This window comes from Vulpes lagopus, chromosome 8 (assembly GCF_018345385.1).
Source record: "Vulpes lagopus strain Blue_001 chromosome 8, ASM1834538v1, whole genome shotgun sequence".
Lineage (NCBI taxonomy): Eukaryota > Metazoa > Chordata > Mammalia > Carnivora > Canidae > Vulpes > Vulpes lagopus.
In genome coordinates, this window is record NC_054831.1 from 127990741 (window position 1) to 128008967 (window position 18227).

Here is an 18227-nt window from a genome sequence, read left to right on the forward strand (position 1 = left end):
CTTCCCTGTTGTGTATGAATGTTTCTAGCTAACAGTATATGTGAATGCCAGGAATAGACACTAAAATGTTAACAGTAATAATCTGTGGGTAATGAGACTCTGGGTGATTTTTATTTGCTTTTATGGGCTTTTCTGAATTTTCAAATTTTTCTATGATCAACGTGTTTTAGCTAATTTAAAAGAAAACTTAGAAATGGAAGAGTGATGGGAGGAAGGGATGGAGGGCTGATAGAAATCCTACACACAGTCTTTAGGAGCTGAGCCACAACATGAGAAGCAGTGCTCTGAATGCAAGGAGTAGGGGCTGGTAGCCTGCAGAACACGTTCCCCCTGACCTGTGGCCCTCCACACTCCAGAATGCCTGGTTTGATGGACTTTCAGGGGAGATAAGGTTAATTTAGGATACCAAAGGTAAAGAAAGGCGAAAACAGTTGGATGGACCTGTATTTCACGACAGGGGTTAAAGAACCATCCTGAACGTATGTTGTAAAATCTAACTTGCCATAGAGAAAGCACTAAAGCCATTCTGTATGGCTAGACAGAGCACAGAAAAAGAGCCTGACATCCAAGGCTGTGAAATAAATTTTGTTATTCAGAACATGCTTTTTAGCAATGTTTACTAAAGTGCATTTGGTTCTTGTCTCCCTCCACCTAAAATAACAAAACATACACATGGGATAGACGTACCTGCAACCAGAATTCGTAGGCATTAATTCTCTAGATTTCCACTGTACTTTTTCACAAAATTACCTAAAGTATTTCCATATTAGGCTCTCTGCCCTCAAATTACCCAGTTAACTGACTTGGGGTGTATATGTGAATTTTTATTTTTTTTTTTAATTTTTAATTTAATTTTTAAATTTTTTTAAGATTTTATTTATTCATAAGACACAGAGAGAGAGAGAGAGAGAGAGAGAGAGAAGCAGAGACACAGGCAGAGGGAAAGCAGGTTCCCTGTGGGAGCCCGATACAGGACTCGATCCCAGGACTCTGGGATCACGCCCTGAGCCAAAGCAGATGCTCAACCACTGAGCCACCCAGGAGTCCCTACAGTTTTTATTTAAAGTCAAGTTAGTTAACATAGAGTGTAACATTAGCTTCAAGTGTACAATTTAATGATTCAACACTTCCGTAAGATACCTGGTAGTCACCCCAAGTGCCCTCCTATATCCGCATCACCTTGCTGAATAATACTGCTAACCTTTTAAGGTCTCTGACTTCTACTTCAGACTCCATATTACATAGCACAGGGTTTAATTCCAAGCCCCCAGCAGCTTCCTGGCTGTGGTTAGGCCTGCAGTCCAAGTGACCCTATACAGTTCAATATCACCATCTTAGGACACTCCCAATGCTTATTTGTAAATAAGAGCTTAAGATAAGTCCCTCAGTAGGTGACCTACCTGCCACAAAGGGGCATTAAGTTGATGAATCACCACATTCAACTGATGATTTCTTGCAAAGGCTACGATTGCATCATTGCCAGCAAAGGTGCCAGGCTTTGCCAAACTGGCCACTGCACAGAAATAGGAGAGAGAGAAATGAACTCTTTATAATGGAAAAACCCAAATGTAAACATGCTTTGGTATCTGCTTAGTTCTAAATGGTAAGAAATGGAAGGATACATCTGAGAAGTCCATTAGCTTAGTCAGAACTAGGAATTCAGCTGGTTGAACAGTACATCAACTGCTACTCAGAGTACCAATCATTCATAAAGAAAGGAGTCATTTCTTCCTTCATTAAATAGTTACTGACTGCTTCCTATATTCTTAATTCTGTAAGAGACATGGAAACGGGACAACAACCAGAGTAACTTTCAGTTTGCTTGATGAGTGTTATCATGTATTAAGCATGGCCCTATTCACTTCTAGATGATTACTTTTAATCCTCAAAACTCTGAAAGAGATATCATCATGCATACCACCTAATAGATAAGGAAAGCAAGGAACAGAGTAGTTTATAATAGTACCCAAGGTCACAGAGCCAGTACACAGCAGAGCTGAGATTGCATCCCAGGCAGCCTGACTCCAAGACCTGGCTCTTGGCCACTCCAGAACGCAGCCAGTCACAGTTTGAGTTCAAGGAGTCTACAACCAACAGGGGACAAACAGCAAGAAAATAGGCACCAGTGATGCATAAGTGCTGCAGGAAAGGGATATACAGTAAAGACCTTAACCTTGCCCAGAGGGGTCAAGCCTTTGTCCCTGGCTCCTGAGTAAGAACTCCTAAACCCTTGAAATTTCCCAAGTGAAAGGATGATGGGCCCCTTGGCCACATTTGACAGTTTATGCAAAGGAGGTGACTCAGAAGGGGCCTCTCTGGCCATGTGATGTTAGGAAAACCTGGGGATTAGGTGCTAGATACTGAGTATAACCACTTAGGCAATCAATAATATTAACAACTAATCCATAATGAAACCCCAATAATCCAAACAAGAAGTTTGTGTATGACAATATTCTGTGACTGTGTAACCTGCCCAGACCTACCCCTTGTTAATTTTGATCTGTGTCCTTTCCTTGTAACAAACTATAACTGTGAGTTTAATAGCCATCAGTGAGTTCCAAGTCCTACTAACAAATTATTGAACCTGAGAGTGGTTTTGGGAAACCCCCAATTTGCAGCTGGTATCAGAAGAGACAGAAGTTTTGTGGAAGACTGCTCTCAGACCCTGTCACTTGGCTAACTTCAGATCAGGACCACAACCCAGTCTGGTAGTGGGAGAGGGAGGTACGGTGAATCAGACGAGCTTCTCAGCTGAGACAATTGCACTGACACCCAAAGGGCAAGTAGGAGACATACAGAAGAGTAAGAGATGACATTCAAAGCAGAGAATGAGCTTGCGTGCTGTACAGTACATGGGAACTTGGGACTGCTGAGAGCTGCGGGGGAGTGGGCAGGGAAAGGGGGGAACAGAACAGAGCGGGAAGCAGCAAGAGACAAGGGTGGGGAAATAAGAAGAGCTGAAGAGTTTGGACTTTATCCTCAGGTCAGTAGGGAGCTGCCAACAGATTTTACATAGGGGAGGGATGTCTTAGATGTACATTTAGATCACCACTCTGGCTGCAACTTGGAAAACAAACTCTAGGGGGTCAAGAGGCAATGGAATCAGTCCAAAACGTATCGAAGAAATCTAGGCAAATGGCCACCGAAGCTGGATATTACAAGGGAGCAATGAAAGAAAAAACACTGAGGTAGAAGTGACAAGACTTAATGAACAATGGGGCAGGAGCAGGGACTTCAAAGAGCTGAATGGGCCAGGGTCTAAAGGAAAGGACTAATTCTAAACAATACAGCCATATGCCAGGGCAACCAGGCCCTAAAGAGCTAAATGAGCCATTCATTTGTTCACTTTACAAATATCTTCTGAGTGCCTATCACGTGTCAGGCATTAAACATACATTAACTAGAAGAGTAATAATAGTAAGTCTAGGCTTCCACTGACCTGCAAATGGAACATGCAGACTTCACGGTTTCCTTTCATTCTCATTCTGCGATGGCAGTCAGAGCCACCTCTCAGGCTTTTGATGCTCAAATTCTTACAGAGAACCAACCAACCATCAGGCAAACACAGTGGCATTTCAAAAAAACACCTTCCCACCATACATCTATAGTGACTCTCACACTAGCAACTGCCAGCTTGGGTCCCTTGTCCTGCCACACCCCCAAATCTGCCATGCGACCTCCACCGCAGAGATTCACAGCGGAATTTCCAGTCACAAACTGAAAACTCTCAACATCCATAATGGTATTTTAATTGGACCAATGACACAATTCATTTTATATAGAACTAAACTGCAAAACTTGGCCTATAGACCCACACTTGTAAACAGCTGACCATCTGGTAATCTGGTACCTGCTCAAAAAGTGAGCCAGAGGAACCATTGAGAACAGAACTCAGTGACTGGGTGGGTGGGGTGCTGCTGTGTCCCTTTGCCTCTGGCACCTAATGAATAAGTCCTTTCCTACTGAGGAATAAGGAAGGCTTTGGGGTCATAGACAGTTTCCTTCCCAAAGGTCTTCCTCCTGTGGCCCTCCATCTTGATAGAGGGTACAAGGATACAGCTACCTAGCCATTCTCCAGAACTTTCAGATTCACCTTTGTCTCCTCTTCCCCCTCCCCTCCTCCCCATCTCCAATGAGGCCTATCAATTACACTGTCAACTGTGTCTTGGTTTGCACCCTACTCATCACCCCCGGGAGCTGATGGAGACCCTCTTATTCTTTCATCTGGCCAATGTGGAGAGCCTTCTAACTCATCCTCCTTCTCAGTCTCTCTCTGCCCATTCTTTAAAAAAAAAAAAAAAAAAAGATTTTATTTATTTATTCATGAGAGACACAGAGAGAGAGAGAGAAAGAGAGAGAGGCAGAGACACAGGCAGAGAGAGAAGCAGGCTTCATGCAGGGAGCCCGACGTGGGACTCGATCCTGCGTCTCCAGGATCATGCCCTGGGCTGAAGGCGGCGCTAAACCACTGAACCACCCAGGCTGCCCTCTCTGCCCAATCTTGACAGGATTTCCAGAGTTAGTTCTCTAAAGCACACATCAATTCTGCCGCTTTTTAATAAGGATATTATGTGAGCCCTATGATGAAAATGTTAGCTATAGAGCACAAATATATCAACACCTCATTTACTAGATCCTTAAAGTTTTTTTTTTTAAGGTTTTAATTATTTGAGAGAGAGAGAGAGAGAGAGAGTGCACGCGCATGAGCAGGAGAAGAGACAGAAGGAGAAGATACTCTGCTGAGTAGAGAGCCCGAAGCAGGGCTCGATCCCAGGACCCTAAGATTATGACCTGTGCCAAAGGCAGATGCTAAACCAACTGAGCCACCCAGACGCCCCGATCCTTAAAGTTTAAAAGCTCAAATGTACTAGGGCACCTAGATGGCTCAGTCAGTTAAGTGTCCAACTCTTGATTTCAACTCAGGGTCATGATCTTGAGGTCCTGGGAATAAGCCCCGCACCAGGCTCTGCATTCAGCAGGGAATCTGCTTGTTCCTCTCTCTCTGCTCATCCATCTTTGTGCTCTTTTTTTCCCTCTCCCTAAAATAAATAAATAAAGTATTTTAAATAGATTTGAGCTAATTTAAATCACTAATTGACTTGCCTCAAAGAAAAGTGGTTGCGTTTGGGTTTCTGGTGAGAAATTAAAATGACTATTGCTTTTTCTGATTATAAAAGCAATAAGTGGTCATTTTAAAAATCAGAAAGCTATGCAGAAGATCATTTAAAACCGTCATATTCTGCCATCCCCAGATGGCTGATATTTATTAGGAATTTAATTGTATTATCTAATTTAATCTGTACCAAAAACCCTATAAATTAGGTGTTATTATTATCTCCAAGTTAGGTGCTATTATCATCCCCAATTTCATACCAAAGTGAGTGGTTTCTGAAAAATAAGCGGAGCCAAGAATTAACAACCATAAAATGTTAGTACCTATCCACTTTCCCCTTGTGTGTTTCTGTGTACGTACACCTTTCAAAATGAAGATCAGTCTATGTAACATTTTATAGGCTGCTTTTACCCCTCACTGAATAAAGAAGTCCATAAACAGCTTTTCAGGTTAATTAACATCACCATTTTTATTAAGGGTACAGACACCTAAAACTATTGATTCCCAATTGCCTAGCATGCTGCCTATTACAGAGCAGACAAATAAATAGTTTTTGAATAAATGAATGCCATAATTTATGCAATCAAACCCCTGGCTGGGAGGGTGGGGAATGCTGATGGATTTAATTACCCAATGCATTACTCCTGGAGGATCCAGTGTCCCACGGTGAACCTACCATGTTTCTCAAAAGGAATGTCATCTTCTACAAAGGGTTCAAAATCTTCCCGCTGCTTTATCATGTAATCCACTGTCTCTTGTCGGTGCTTGAGATGATTTCGTGAGTGTCCCTCCAACTGATCACCAAGTGCTCTGAATAGGCAATTGCTATCAAAACAAAAATGTTGGTCAAGACCTTTTAGAAATGAACTTAGTTCATCTGAAGCAGTGATGCTTCATGTAAGGCCACCCATGGAAATCCTTCATGTGGAGATAAAGCCTCAACTCTGACAGTCCAGGATTCTTCCCAAACACTGTGGGGAGAGCACTAGGGAAGACATTTAACCACATCACCTTCCTGAGAGGCAACAAACTAGGACCTTATTCCCCACTTACCAGCTGGATGGCTGAAGAAAGACATTAAATTCCCAGGCCTCAGCTGCTTCAATACACGGAGGTGGTAATACACTAACTGCCTGAAGGGTCCAGACATTACAGGCCGTTCCACACGTGAGGACTGTGATTCCCAGAGCCCCTTCCAAAGTAATAAATCCTATCAACTGCTTCTTCTCTGAAACAAGCTCCATTAGGGCTGCCCAGCTAACTAATCATTCATCTGACAAAGAGTACCCGAAAGACAGCAACTTGCTAAGCTCCTAATAGAAGCAAGTGAACCTACATCCTGTTTGAGTCCTCCACACATACTGGAGAAGACTATGAGAAGGAAAGTCCGTAGACAACACATAGTTGTACTATGCAATGACACTCTCCCTCCTTGGCTCCTCTCCTCCCACCCAGGGAGCCACAACGCCGTTGTTTTTCCTGCCAAATGAGAATTTTAAATACCATTTTTGTTTCTCAAATTAAAATGCTGGTAATAAACTTCAAGAGCTATCTTTCCTTGGAAACTCCTCAAAGGCTTCTAAAATTCCAAACTGTATCACAAACAGAGCCCAGATACACAGAAACTGAACAAGACAAACACAATCTAGTATCTTTAAAACTAAGGAAAAAAGCCATTCTGAAGCCTAATAGCTGCCCAATTTCATACCAAACTGTTCACTTTTCCAAATGAAGAGTAAACCCATTGCAAAACATAAATTCACCACTTTCAGAACTTTAGACCTAACTGTGTAGGAGAAAAAAGTTTTGTTTTTTTTTTTTTCCAACTCAGAAAAGTGAGTTTTCAACAGAAGATTATGGAGAAACAGGAATCTCTTCAAACCTATAAGGATGTATACCTTTTGGGTTTTTTTGTTTTGTTTGCTTTTGCAAAGGAGGAGGAGAGAATTTAAAGAATGCAGATTCTATAAACTAGAAACAAACTATGCATCAATTTGGGGTAAAATTCTAGAACTGACTGGAATATAGCATTTCTATATACAACATTGAGGTGTCTTTTGCTAAAATGTAACAATAGCTGCCTTTTCTCACCCACAGTGAAAAAAGCAAACTAATGGATAAGATGTTCTCAATTTTAAGCTTTTTACTCAAACTTCTCTAAATCCTTAGTACTTGCCACAACTAATCAGTCTATTCTTTTTTTTTTAATCAGTCTATTCTTGAATCTAGTTTAAGAGGTGTGATTATTTATTATTTATTTATTTTAAGAGGTATGATTTAGAGGCACCTGGGTGGCTCAGTCGGTTGAGCATCGACGGTGGCAGAGGTCATGATCTCAGGGTTATGGGATCAAGCCCACGTTGGGCTCTGTGCTCAGCAGAGTCTGCTTGTCCCTCTCCCCCACTCTCCCCACTGTGGGCACCAGTGCTCTTGCTTTCCCTCTCATAAATTAAATAAATAAATAAATAAATAAATAAATAAATAAATAAATAAAATCTGTTTTTTAAAGGTGTGATTTAGCACAAAATTATGTATTCAGTTATCCTTACATTAAATTCATAGTATTCTACAGAAAGTAACATGCTTTCTTAGAACGTTCAGTAACATGGGCAAATGTCCTCCATATAAGCCAAAACAGGAATAAAATCAAGTACGTTGCATGAGCTTGACCGTGTACATCTGCACATCACATACATAGACACAGAAATACACACAAATGTATGCAAAGCAAAACACTACAACCATCCCTTACACAGCTCTTACAATGTGCCAGGGACTGTTCTAAACATTTTATACATATTAAATATGTTCAGTCCTCACAACTCTATGGGACAGGTACTATTATTATCCCCCTTGGTTAACTTAACCCACGGTCACAAAACCAACAGATGGTGGGCCCAGGATTCAGACCCAGGCACCAAAAGGTTAGCTGTAGTTATCCCTAGACAGTGGAATTAGGAGTAACTCTTAAGTGTATTTTAATATATTTTTCTATATTTACCAAACTTTCTGGAGCTTACTAAAAATTAGTCAAAATGAAAAATCAAGGTAGACAAATTGCTTTCTTTTCTGACAGAGTTATAAGACAGTGACACAGGAAAAGTGAACACACACTACATCCTTAGTGCAGTGGGCACCCTTAGGGAGCCCAGCAGAAGCACTCATAACACCCACAAGAACATATGACCAGTGCCCAAAGGCCCTCAAGGAGAACCCAACTGTTTTCTGAGCCCACACCTTCACCCATTAAAATACAGGAGGGCTTCTTGACACCCATACTACTGACATTTGGGGATGATTCTTTGTTGTGGGGGCTGCCCTGTACACTGCAGGATGTTCAGGAGCATCCTTGGCCTCTACCCACTAGATGCAAATGGCACCCCCACCACCTCCTTCCCTGTCAGTTGGGACAACCAATACTGTCTCCAGACATGGCCAAATGTCCCCTGGGGGCGACAAAATCATCTCCACTTGGGAACCACTGCACTACCAAGTTATATGTAAGGTCTTGCATTTGAGTTCACAAAAATAAGCAACTACGTAAATAGCGTGGAAGAGTTCTGGGTGCTCAATAATAGTTTAGTAGGAGACAGTAACAGCCACCGAAAGGACTAATGGCCACCAAGGCTGCAATAATGTAGTAAATGTGCAGAAAGGGCAGGGTGGGGGGAGGGACAAGTTTTGTCCTCTTTGAGGTCAGACCACAGCTAGAGCACTAGATGTGATTCTGGTTACCACATTTTAAGAGAGATGTGTTCAGATGAGAAGTGGCTTTAAACTACATAATATGAAGAGCATGAGCAACTAGTGTTTAACCTAAAGCAGGCTCAGTGGGACATGAGAGCTACGTCCAACTATGTGTCACGGTGAAAGGGATGCTGTATTTGTACGATAAAACTAAAACTAAATTAAAACATGGGAGCTCCAGAGACACAGATTCGAGCAAATGAAAGGAAATTTTAGCTCTATGGAATGAGATTATAAACTAAGGATCTTGTAAACTTCTATCTATTGGCAATCCCCAGTAATTGTCTACATATGTGTGTACACAACGGTAGCCAATAGCCACATGTGACTACTGAGCATGTGAAACGTGTTTAATCAAAACTGAGGCGTGAAGAAAAAAAAACTGAGGTGTGTTTTAAGAATAAGATACTGGATTTTGAATAGTATTTTTAAAAATGTAAAATATCTCATTAAAAATGTTTATATTGAAAAAAAAATGTTTATATTGATTGTATGTCAAATGATAGTATTTTAACATATAATGGTTCACATATATATTAAAATTAGTTTCACCTGTTTCTTCTTTTTTTTTTTTTTTTTAAGATTCTACATATTTGAGAGAGAGAGAGAAAGCAAGAGAGAGCACAAGCGGGGAGGAGAGGGAGTAGCAGGCTCCCTGCTGAGCAGGCACCTCAATGTGGGGCTCAATCCCAGGACCCTGGGATCACGACCTGAACTAAAGGTAGACATCTACCCAACTGAGCTACCCAGGCACCCCTCTTTTTCAATGTGGCTAATGGAAAAAAATTTAATTACATTAAATTACATACTGCCTCCTGTTTTATTTCTATTGGACCAGCAATGGTCTAGACCACTGATTCTCAATGTATGATCCCTGACTACTTGAAAACGTTGAAATGAAAATTCTCAGGCCTCACCCCAGGCCTACTGAGTCAGACATTCTGGGGTTAAAGCTAAGCAACCTAGTTCCTCCAAACTATTCTGTTGCATTCTAAAGTTTGAGAAACACTAGCCTAGAATCTAGACTCTAACTCGGTGGCTTGCCAGTATGGCACATTAGAATCACCAGTGGACGTTTTAAAGATTATCAATAACCAAGTCCCACTGCCTGAGATTCTAGTATAGCTGATCTAGGAAAGGCCAGATACTATTTTTCCCAAAGTTCCCTAAATGATTCTACTGTGCCAGCAAGGTTGAATACCACTGAGCTAGACACAAGTCTGCTGTACACAGGATGCAGGTACTAAGGGATAATTACACAAGATGATGTGTGAATACCCTTCCAGCACTAAAATTCTATGATTCTAAAGTCAAAATATAAATAACTTGTTTAGCATAGAGATAAATGGTTAAAATTAGTGATTCTTTAATGTTTTTAGTAATGTAATTAGCATTGTAACTTAGGGCGACATTTAGTAAGATGCAACTGGATACAGTTCAGAGAGATGCTGATATTGTACTGCGCGATCCAATTAGAGATTCTTTTCACGCCAATCATGTTTTTAAGGACGACACCAAGGTTAGAATGTTTCTTTCTTGTTTTGAACCTGAATCTAATTTATTTATGGGTCCACCCTCCAGTAAACATGACAAACACGAAGGTGGCCCATGACACATGACAAAAGCCCGTAAGTAGCTCTGTGACTAATCTATGCTAAATTGACTCAACTCATGTAAAGGCTATATTAGAGGATACCAGCTAATTTATCCCCAAGCGCCCAGAGGTTCCAGGATGCTACAAGTACCATACCGCCTACAATCAATATGCCTCCATAGCGAGATGCTATGTCAGGCTACTCAGTACTGTAATCAGAGCAGAATGGAAAGACAAGAAGAGTGGAGGCTGTCAACTTTTCGGCATTACCAAAACTTTATATTTCACCAAGAGTACGCAATAAATATTAATAAAGAATCTGTTGATACTTACTAAGTAAACAATCACATACACAGGAAACACCATCCACTGCACAGTAACAAAGCCTGTCATCATCATATCCAAAAGCACCACAGTACTAGAGGGCTGGGCCACAGCCCATCTCATGGTACCCATGGGAAGAATGTGTGAACAGAAGGTGAACTTCATGGAACCCAAAGAGAAGGAATTATCATCATTTTATCTAACATTGTCTCAAGAATAAGAACCTCAGAAGGGAGAGAGATGAACATTCTGGCTTCTGGCCTCTGCACGGTCACTGCCACTGGTCTACCCTTGTACCGATACTCCTGTCGTCCTAAACAACTCGTGGCTCTCTCAAAAATAATGCACTCCTGTACCTCTACATATATTACTCCTCGGCCTGGAACATTCTCTTGGCATATTCCTACTGGTCCTTTATGACCTAGTCTGTGTATGACTTCCTCTGAAAGGCATCTGGCACAGTAAGTTTCACTGAACGCTGGCTGAACGAGCGAGGCCTCCTTGATCGCGTCAGGGAGTACTGGCTACTTCCTTCTCAATAGGACTATAATTAGTCACTAATTGTTATATATACCAAACTATAATTATTTACATCATCCATTTTCAAAGTGTGGCCCAGTTTTGGGGAGGGAGAGGTAGCTCTGAGACCCTTTCAGAGTATTCTTGAGCTCAAAACGAAGATGTTGCCTATGTTTTGCACTTTTACTCTCTCACGAGTGTACAGTGGAAACTTTCAAAGCCCACCTGATACATATGGGCTATCACTCTGACAGTTTATGGAATGTATGCTCCTGTATTCTCGTGTTTTTAATTTTTCTGTTTTAATTCCAAATACAGTAATTATTGGTAGCCATAACCCACATAAACAAAAGCTCTGGGCAGCCCCGGTGGCCCAGTGGTTTAGCACCACCTTCGGCTCAGGGTGTGATCCTGGAGTCCCGGGATCGAGTCCCACATCGGGTTCCCTGCATGGAGCCTGCTTCTTCCTCTGCCTGTGTCTCTACCTCTCTGTGTGTGTGTGTGTTTCTCATGAATAAATAAATAAAATCTTAAAAAAAAAAAAAGCTCTTTGGAGTTATCAGTAATTTTTAAGAGTATAAAGGGACCCCCAGGCCAAAACGTCTGAGCCTGCTTATACATTTGTCTCTTCCTAGGCTGTGAACTCCTTAAGTACCTTAGTCATCAATGGATTCCCAGCTCTTGTTCAACCAATGTCTGCTGAATTAACTAAAGAAGTATGTTCTTTTGGGGGTGGGGCAGAGTAGAGGCAGTACACCCAAAATGAAAGCTCCTGCAAGATTTTACAGTCCCCTGCACTGCAATTCCTGCTCAGAAGCAACCTTCTGTTGAGTACTCCGGTTTCCTGGACACCCTGACATTGAGAATATCATGTCCAGTGTAACGGACACAAGCAATCCAATCATTTGCTAGGAGCAGCCCTGCTTCAACCCAAGAGTACAGCATTCAGCTGTAAAGTATTCTGGTTTATACAGCAGTGTCTTGTGCTTATTAAGTCTGACTAGGATAAGTAAGGCCCAGAAGAGTGAATAAACTATATTTGACAGAATCAAGGTACCAGGCTAAAACTAACACATGGCAAAGCGAATCTCTACTTGTAGTGACTCCACTAAGAAAACCTCCCTTTCAGCAGCCTTGCTGAGGGTCTAGTTGGCCTCCACAATATATTTTTTTTTTTACCACTTATTCATACAACAAAAATGCACTGAATGTCCTGTATGTACTAGCCGCTATGCTAGGTGGTGGTGAGTGAAATGCAACCGAGCTCTAAGTAAGGCCACGTGTCTAAGCACTGAAGACCTGCAGGAAAGGTGGGAAAGATAAATTAGGGCCTTAGTTCATAAATAGTCTCAATCCATAAGCTACAACCGAATGTGAAATCCAAAAAACATGTGCTTCCCCTTTCTTCCACACTTAGTAAGTAAAGCAATTAATTCTATCTGGCCTTTGACTTCATCTTATTCCTCCCTCTGCCCTTTCTGAGCCCTCAAATGGAGGGAAGAATGACGGCAGCCAGGCTGTTAACTAACACTCTCTCTTCCGGAGCAACAGGCTCTGGCAACAAGAACCTCCCCTCTGACCTACCCTAACCCCTGCAATGAGCCCCTCTCCTCTTTTTCCTTCTGTCATCCATGCTCCTGGATCCATAGCCTCTTCCCTTTCCCCGTTTTTTTCTCCCTCCTTCCCCACTTATTTTTTTTTAATTTTTATTTATTTATGATAGTCACAGAGAGAGAGAGAGAGAGAGACAGAGACATAGGCAGAGGGAGAAGCAGGCTCCATACACCGGGAGCCCGACGTGGGATTCAATCCCGGGTCTCCAGGATTGCGCCCTGGGCCAAAGGCAGGCGCTAAACCACTGCGCCACCCAGGGATCCCCTACCCCACTTATTTAGCTTGTGTTTCCCCCCACTCCCCCACAAATAAATAAATGAATGAATGAATAAAAACTGGCCCTAGATTCCAGAATGAATGAATGAATGAATGAAAAAATAAATAAAACTGGCCCTAGATTCCAGAATGAATGAATAAATAAATAAATAGAACTGGCCCTAGATTCCAGAATGAATGAATAAATAAAACTGGCCCTAGATTCTAGAATGAATGAATAAATAAATAAATAAAACTGGCCCTAGATTCCAGAATGAATGAATAAATAAATAAATAAAACTGGCCCTAGATTCCAGAATGAATGAATAAATAAAACTGGCCCTAGATTCTAGAATGAATGAATGAAAAATAAATAAAACTGGCCCTAGATTCCTGAATAAATAAATAAATAAAACTGGCCCTAGATTCCAGAATGAATGAATAAATAAGTACATAGACTGGCCCTACATTCCAGAATGAATGAATGAATAAATAAATAAAACTGGCCCTAGATTCCGGAATGAATGAATAAATGAATGAATGAATAAATAAATAAAACTGCCCCTAGATTCCTTGAATGAATGAATAAATAAATACATAGACTGGCCCTACATTCCAGAATGAATGAATGAATAAATAAATAAAACTGGCCCTAGATTCCGGAATGAATGAATAAATAAATAAATAAAACTGGCCCTAGATTCCGGAATGAATGAATGAATGAATGAATGCAAACAAACTGGGCCTAGCTTGCAGTCTAAGCCCCGGCACCAGCTCGGGGAAGCCTCCCGGGGAAACTGAGGCCCCAGCAGGCGAGCGCTGCAGGAGTTCCCTTCCGCCCCGCGAAGACCGAGTTCCCACGAGAGGGAAGCAGGGCGGCAGCCCCCCGCGGGAGCCCGAGGCGGCGGCTCGCTCTCCGCGGGGGCCGGGCGGCCCCGGGGCTGCCCCACTCGCGGCCCCGCCCCCTCCTCCGGGTCCGTCTCCGCCCAAACGTCACCTCTCGGGGACGCCCTCCCGGGCACGGCGCGAGGAGCCCCGGCTCCAGGGCTGCGTGTCACGCGGGGCCGCGAGCGTCCCGAGCGCCCCGAGCGCCCCGAGCGCCCCGAGGGGATGGGGGCGGCCCCCGCGCCCCGCCCCCCGCGCCGGCCGGGGAGCGAGGGGGGAGCGAGGGGACAGCGCGCCCGGGCCCGCCTCACCCGTCCCCCGGCACCTCCCGCAGCTTCAGCCCCAGGGCCTGCAGCTGGTTGGCGAAGCTGACGCACTCCTCCTCGCAGCCGCCGCCGCCGGACTCCGGCCGGTTCCGCCGCTCCTTGGCCAGGGCCCGGCGTGCCGCCCGCTCGTCGCGCTTGCGCTCGGCCTCGGCCTTCCGGCTGCCGCTGCCCGGCCGGCCCTTCGCCGCCTGCTTCCGGGACATGGCCGCGGCGAGACGCGCCGCCCGCCGCCGCCCGCCGGACTCAGGGGCCGACGGAGCCAAGCAGCGCGGGCGATCGAGCCCCGCGACGGCGACGCGCCCACCGCGCCTGCGCGGGCGCCGGGCACCCGGGTCACGTGACGGGACCCCGCCCCCTCCTCCGCGCGGCTCCGGCGGCAGGCACCATAGAGAGCCCGCCTCGGAGGGCTAGAGGGGCCCCCGCCTCCGTTGGCTCCGCTCCGCCCCCAGCGGCGGGTGGTGCTCTGCGCGGGGAGCGGGTGGCTGCGGAGACCGGGAAGCCCGGGAAGCCCGGGACGGTCAAAGCAGAGAAACGGAGGAGGATGGAGAAGTGACATGAGACGCAAGAGCAGCGACAGAAACGAGGGAAGAAAGGGGGCTAAAAACTTCGAACTCGCTTTAGGAGCCTGCAGTTGGGGTGGGCGCGCTCACATGGCCCAATCTTGTTTAATTATCCCCGGATTAGGGGGAAACTGGATCGGAGAGGTTAAGGAATTGCAAGAAGAGCTTTGCGCAGGCTCCAAAGCCCATCCGCTTTGTCGGTTCAATCAGCCCCTCTCTCGACCCCTGTACCATCCTCATAACTCAAGGGAGAGGCTGTCCTCGTTCAAAACCTGTGGCAACTCTGGGAATCTGGATTCCACTCTAGGGTGACCCACCCAGGTTTGCAGTGAACTAAGGGTTCCCTGGGCGCAGGGCTTGCAGTCCTTGGTGAGCCAGGGTCGTTGGGTCACTCTGCTTCACACCCGCCCGTTCTGGAACTTAACCCCAACTGTAACCCCCCTCTCTCCTGCAATAATCCCTTAGCTCAAAGGCAGACTGAGACACATCAACATTTTCTCTTGGTTTTTTTTTTTTTTTAAGATTTTATTTATTTATTCATGAGAGACACAGAGAGAGAGGCAGACACAGGCAGAAGGAGAAGCAGGCTCCCACCCTGATGTGGGACTCTATCCCAAGACCCCCTGGATCATGACCTGAGCCAAAGGCAGATGCTCAACCACTGAGCCCCCCGGGTGCCCCATCAACATTTTCAAGGGTTTATTTTGAGCATGCATCATTAGAATGGAGCAGAGCCAAACCCAAGGTGGTTGGAGACGCTCTTCCAACAAGAGCTAGGGGAGAGGATTTTATAGAGAAGACAGGAACTCAAGCAAGGAAATTATTGGATTGGCTGTAGCATGAGCAGTTGTCGTACTTGGGAAACCCTATATGATTGTGCTTGGTTCTTAAGTTTCATTTTCTGGGATTTGAGTGCACTGACTCTGGCTTAGGGTTTGGTGCGCTTCTGTAGTTACAAGGCATTCTGTAGTTACGAGCCACCTCGGTCTAATGGCCTCCTCGTTCAGTTACCTTAATACCCTCTCCTCCCTCGTCTCAGTCCCTCTTTCTTAACTCCTCCCCTTCCCATAGTCATGCTACTGCCTTCTCCTCATCATGGCCCTCTAAAGCAATCTCACCATCTCTGGAAATGTTCCTAATGTTTCTGCCTTTAATAACTATCTCCTCCCTCTACCTACAATTTCCTCTTGGGTCATGACCAAAAGCAGCATCCGAATGCTCAGTTTCAACCAGCATCTGTATTTATCTTCCATCAGTAACTCTCATCTTGGGCTCTGTGCCAGGTAACCAGCATCACCCTGAACCAAAGAGACAGGGGGATTGTCCTCAGGAAGCCCAGGTTCTAGTGGGACCTATAGGCAAGGACACCACCATTATAATACTGCATGAGAAATGCTATAGGAAGAGGCACAGGGTGCCACGGGGGGAAAAAGTGGAGTGAAAGATGCAAAAAGGCTTCTGGGAAGAGCTGAGTGCCAAGCTGAATCTGAAAGGATGAGAAGGACTTGGGCAGATTGAAAGTTCAGAGGGAGGGGACAGTGTGTCCGTTTTGCGGACTGAAGGAAGTGCCGTCTGACGGGAATATGGGGCTTGAGCAGAAAGTGGAAGGAAAGCCCAGCTCTGGCCCAATCTCATAGGGCATATGAAGGGGCTCAGCCCAAGCCCTTAGAGCCGTGGGGGCCCATCCTGGGAACATACGTGATCAGGTGTATGTCTAGAAACATGTCTTCTGCTTTGGTGAGGAGAATGGGTCTGAGGGCAGATGCCACATAGGAGGCTCCTGTAGATGTCCAAAGACAGATGATGGTGATGTGATGCTAGGTCCAGGGTGGAGGGGGAGAGAGGGAAATGGGAATGAGAGATTAACATGCTGATACAAGTGCCTAGAAGGGAATTGGACTTGTCTTGGAATGTTGCACATGCTTCACTGAAGTTCCTGAAATTCTTTCCCTACAGATCCTTCTTTTGTTCTCCGGAAGAATGAGTGTGAATTGTTCCTGGACCCGCCTTTTCTTGCACAGACATTCTGAGGCTTTAGATGACCCCTTCTGTTATGTTTAGTAAAGGGGAGGGTGCTGGGCAGTGCTGGGAGTGCAAACCCACTGGACAGGATGGCAGAGACCGAGGTTCTGGTCCGGATCTATCACCTTCAGACTCCATGATCTTGGGTTACTTCCTCCACCTCCCAAGTTCCTGTTGTTCATCTGGAAATTAGCCATGAAAACAGCAAAGACCAAATGCAACAGTAATGACAGTAATGACAAACTTCTGTGGTGTTACTCTGTGCTAGGCACTGTTCTTATTGCTTTGCAAGTACTATCTTGTTTAATCGTTACAACAACCCTATGAAATATGTACTGTCTGGGGCACAGAGAGGTCAAGTAACTTGCCCAAAGTCACAAAGTGACAGAGCCAGGATTTGAAGCCAGGCCATTTCACTCCAGACTATATAATCTTTTTTTTTTTTTTAAGTGAGCTCCACACCTACCATGGGGCTTGAACTCCCGATCCTGAGATCCAGAGTCACACACTCTACCAACTAGGCCAGCCAGGCGTCCCAGGACTATATGCTCTGAACCACTGTATCAAACTACACACATAACTTTTCATAAAATGCACAAAACTACATAACACCTGAATTTATTTCATTTTTATTTCATTTATTTCATCATTAATTCTCCCATGCATCCCATATTATTGCTGATACAGTCTTTCTACCCCTGTTGTCACATATCACCGTTGTCTGATTTTCTATTTAACTTTTTCCGTGTTAAAGCAGATCACAATGATTTAGAGCCTGGTGGGCCTGGATTTCTATCCTGGGTTCACCTCAGGTGAGTGATTTAACTTCTGAACCTCAGTTTGCTATTCTGTCAAATGTCCATGCCAACGTAGGGACAGGAGGGAGAGTTGTAAACATTAATAGAAACACAAAGCCCCAGAGCCACAGGCTTAACAAAGTTGCTTGAAACCTTCCTCTGTGGTGGAAAGCCCATGGGACGAAGGCAAAGCCTGGCGTTGCAAACTTCAGAAACCAGAAGAGGAAGACTTGTCTTCGCGAAACATGGAAATGCAGAACATGTGCAAACAGTGACAGAAATACAAACGCTTGCCTTTCTTGTAAAATTCTTTTCTTCCAAAGGCCCATGACCTTTTGGCCCATGCCTAGAATTTTGAAGGAACTGGTTGCTCTTCTCTCAGCCTAGACAATGTTGCCCTTTGAGTGCAAACAAAGGCTGCTTATGTGTTATATCGAAAGGCCAAAGGGAAGGAGGACTTGTACACTAAGC

The 18227-nt window shown here is 44.5% G+C and overlaps 1 protein-coding gene across 4 annotated transcripts in view; it reads right to left on the minus strand.

Moving 5' to 3' along the window:
• Nucleotides 1-14694, minus strand: part of OTUD3 (OTU deubiquitinase 3) — a 28883-nt gene extending 14189 nt beyond the window's left edge. For 3 of the 4 annotated variants that reach the window (XM_041766572.1, XM_041766569.1, XM_041766568.1), the window contains exons 1-3: nucleotides 14363-14694; nucleotides 5790-5938; nucleotides 1401-1513 (exon numbers count right to left, since the gene is read on the minus strand). In XM_041766572.1, the coding sequence (XP_041622506.1) occupies nucleotides 1401-1513; nucleotides 5790-5938; nucleotides 14363-14580 (480 nt within the window). In that variant the 5' untranslated portion in view covers nucleotides 14581-14694. The remainder of the gene's footprint in view (nucleotides 1-1400; nucleotides 1514-5789; nucleotides 5939-14362) is intronic. The other variant, XM_041766570.1, reaches the window with a different exon arrangement.
• Nucleotides 14695-18227: the final 3533 nt, after the last annotated feature.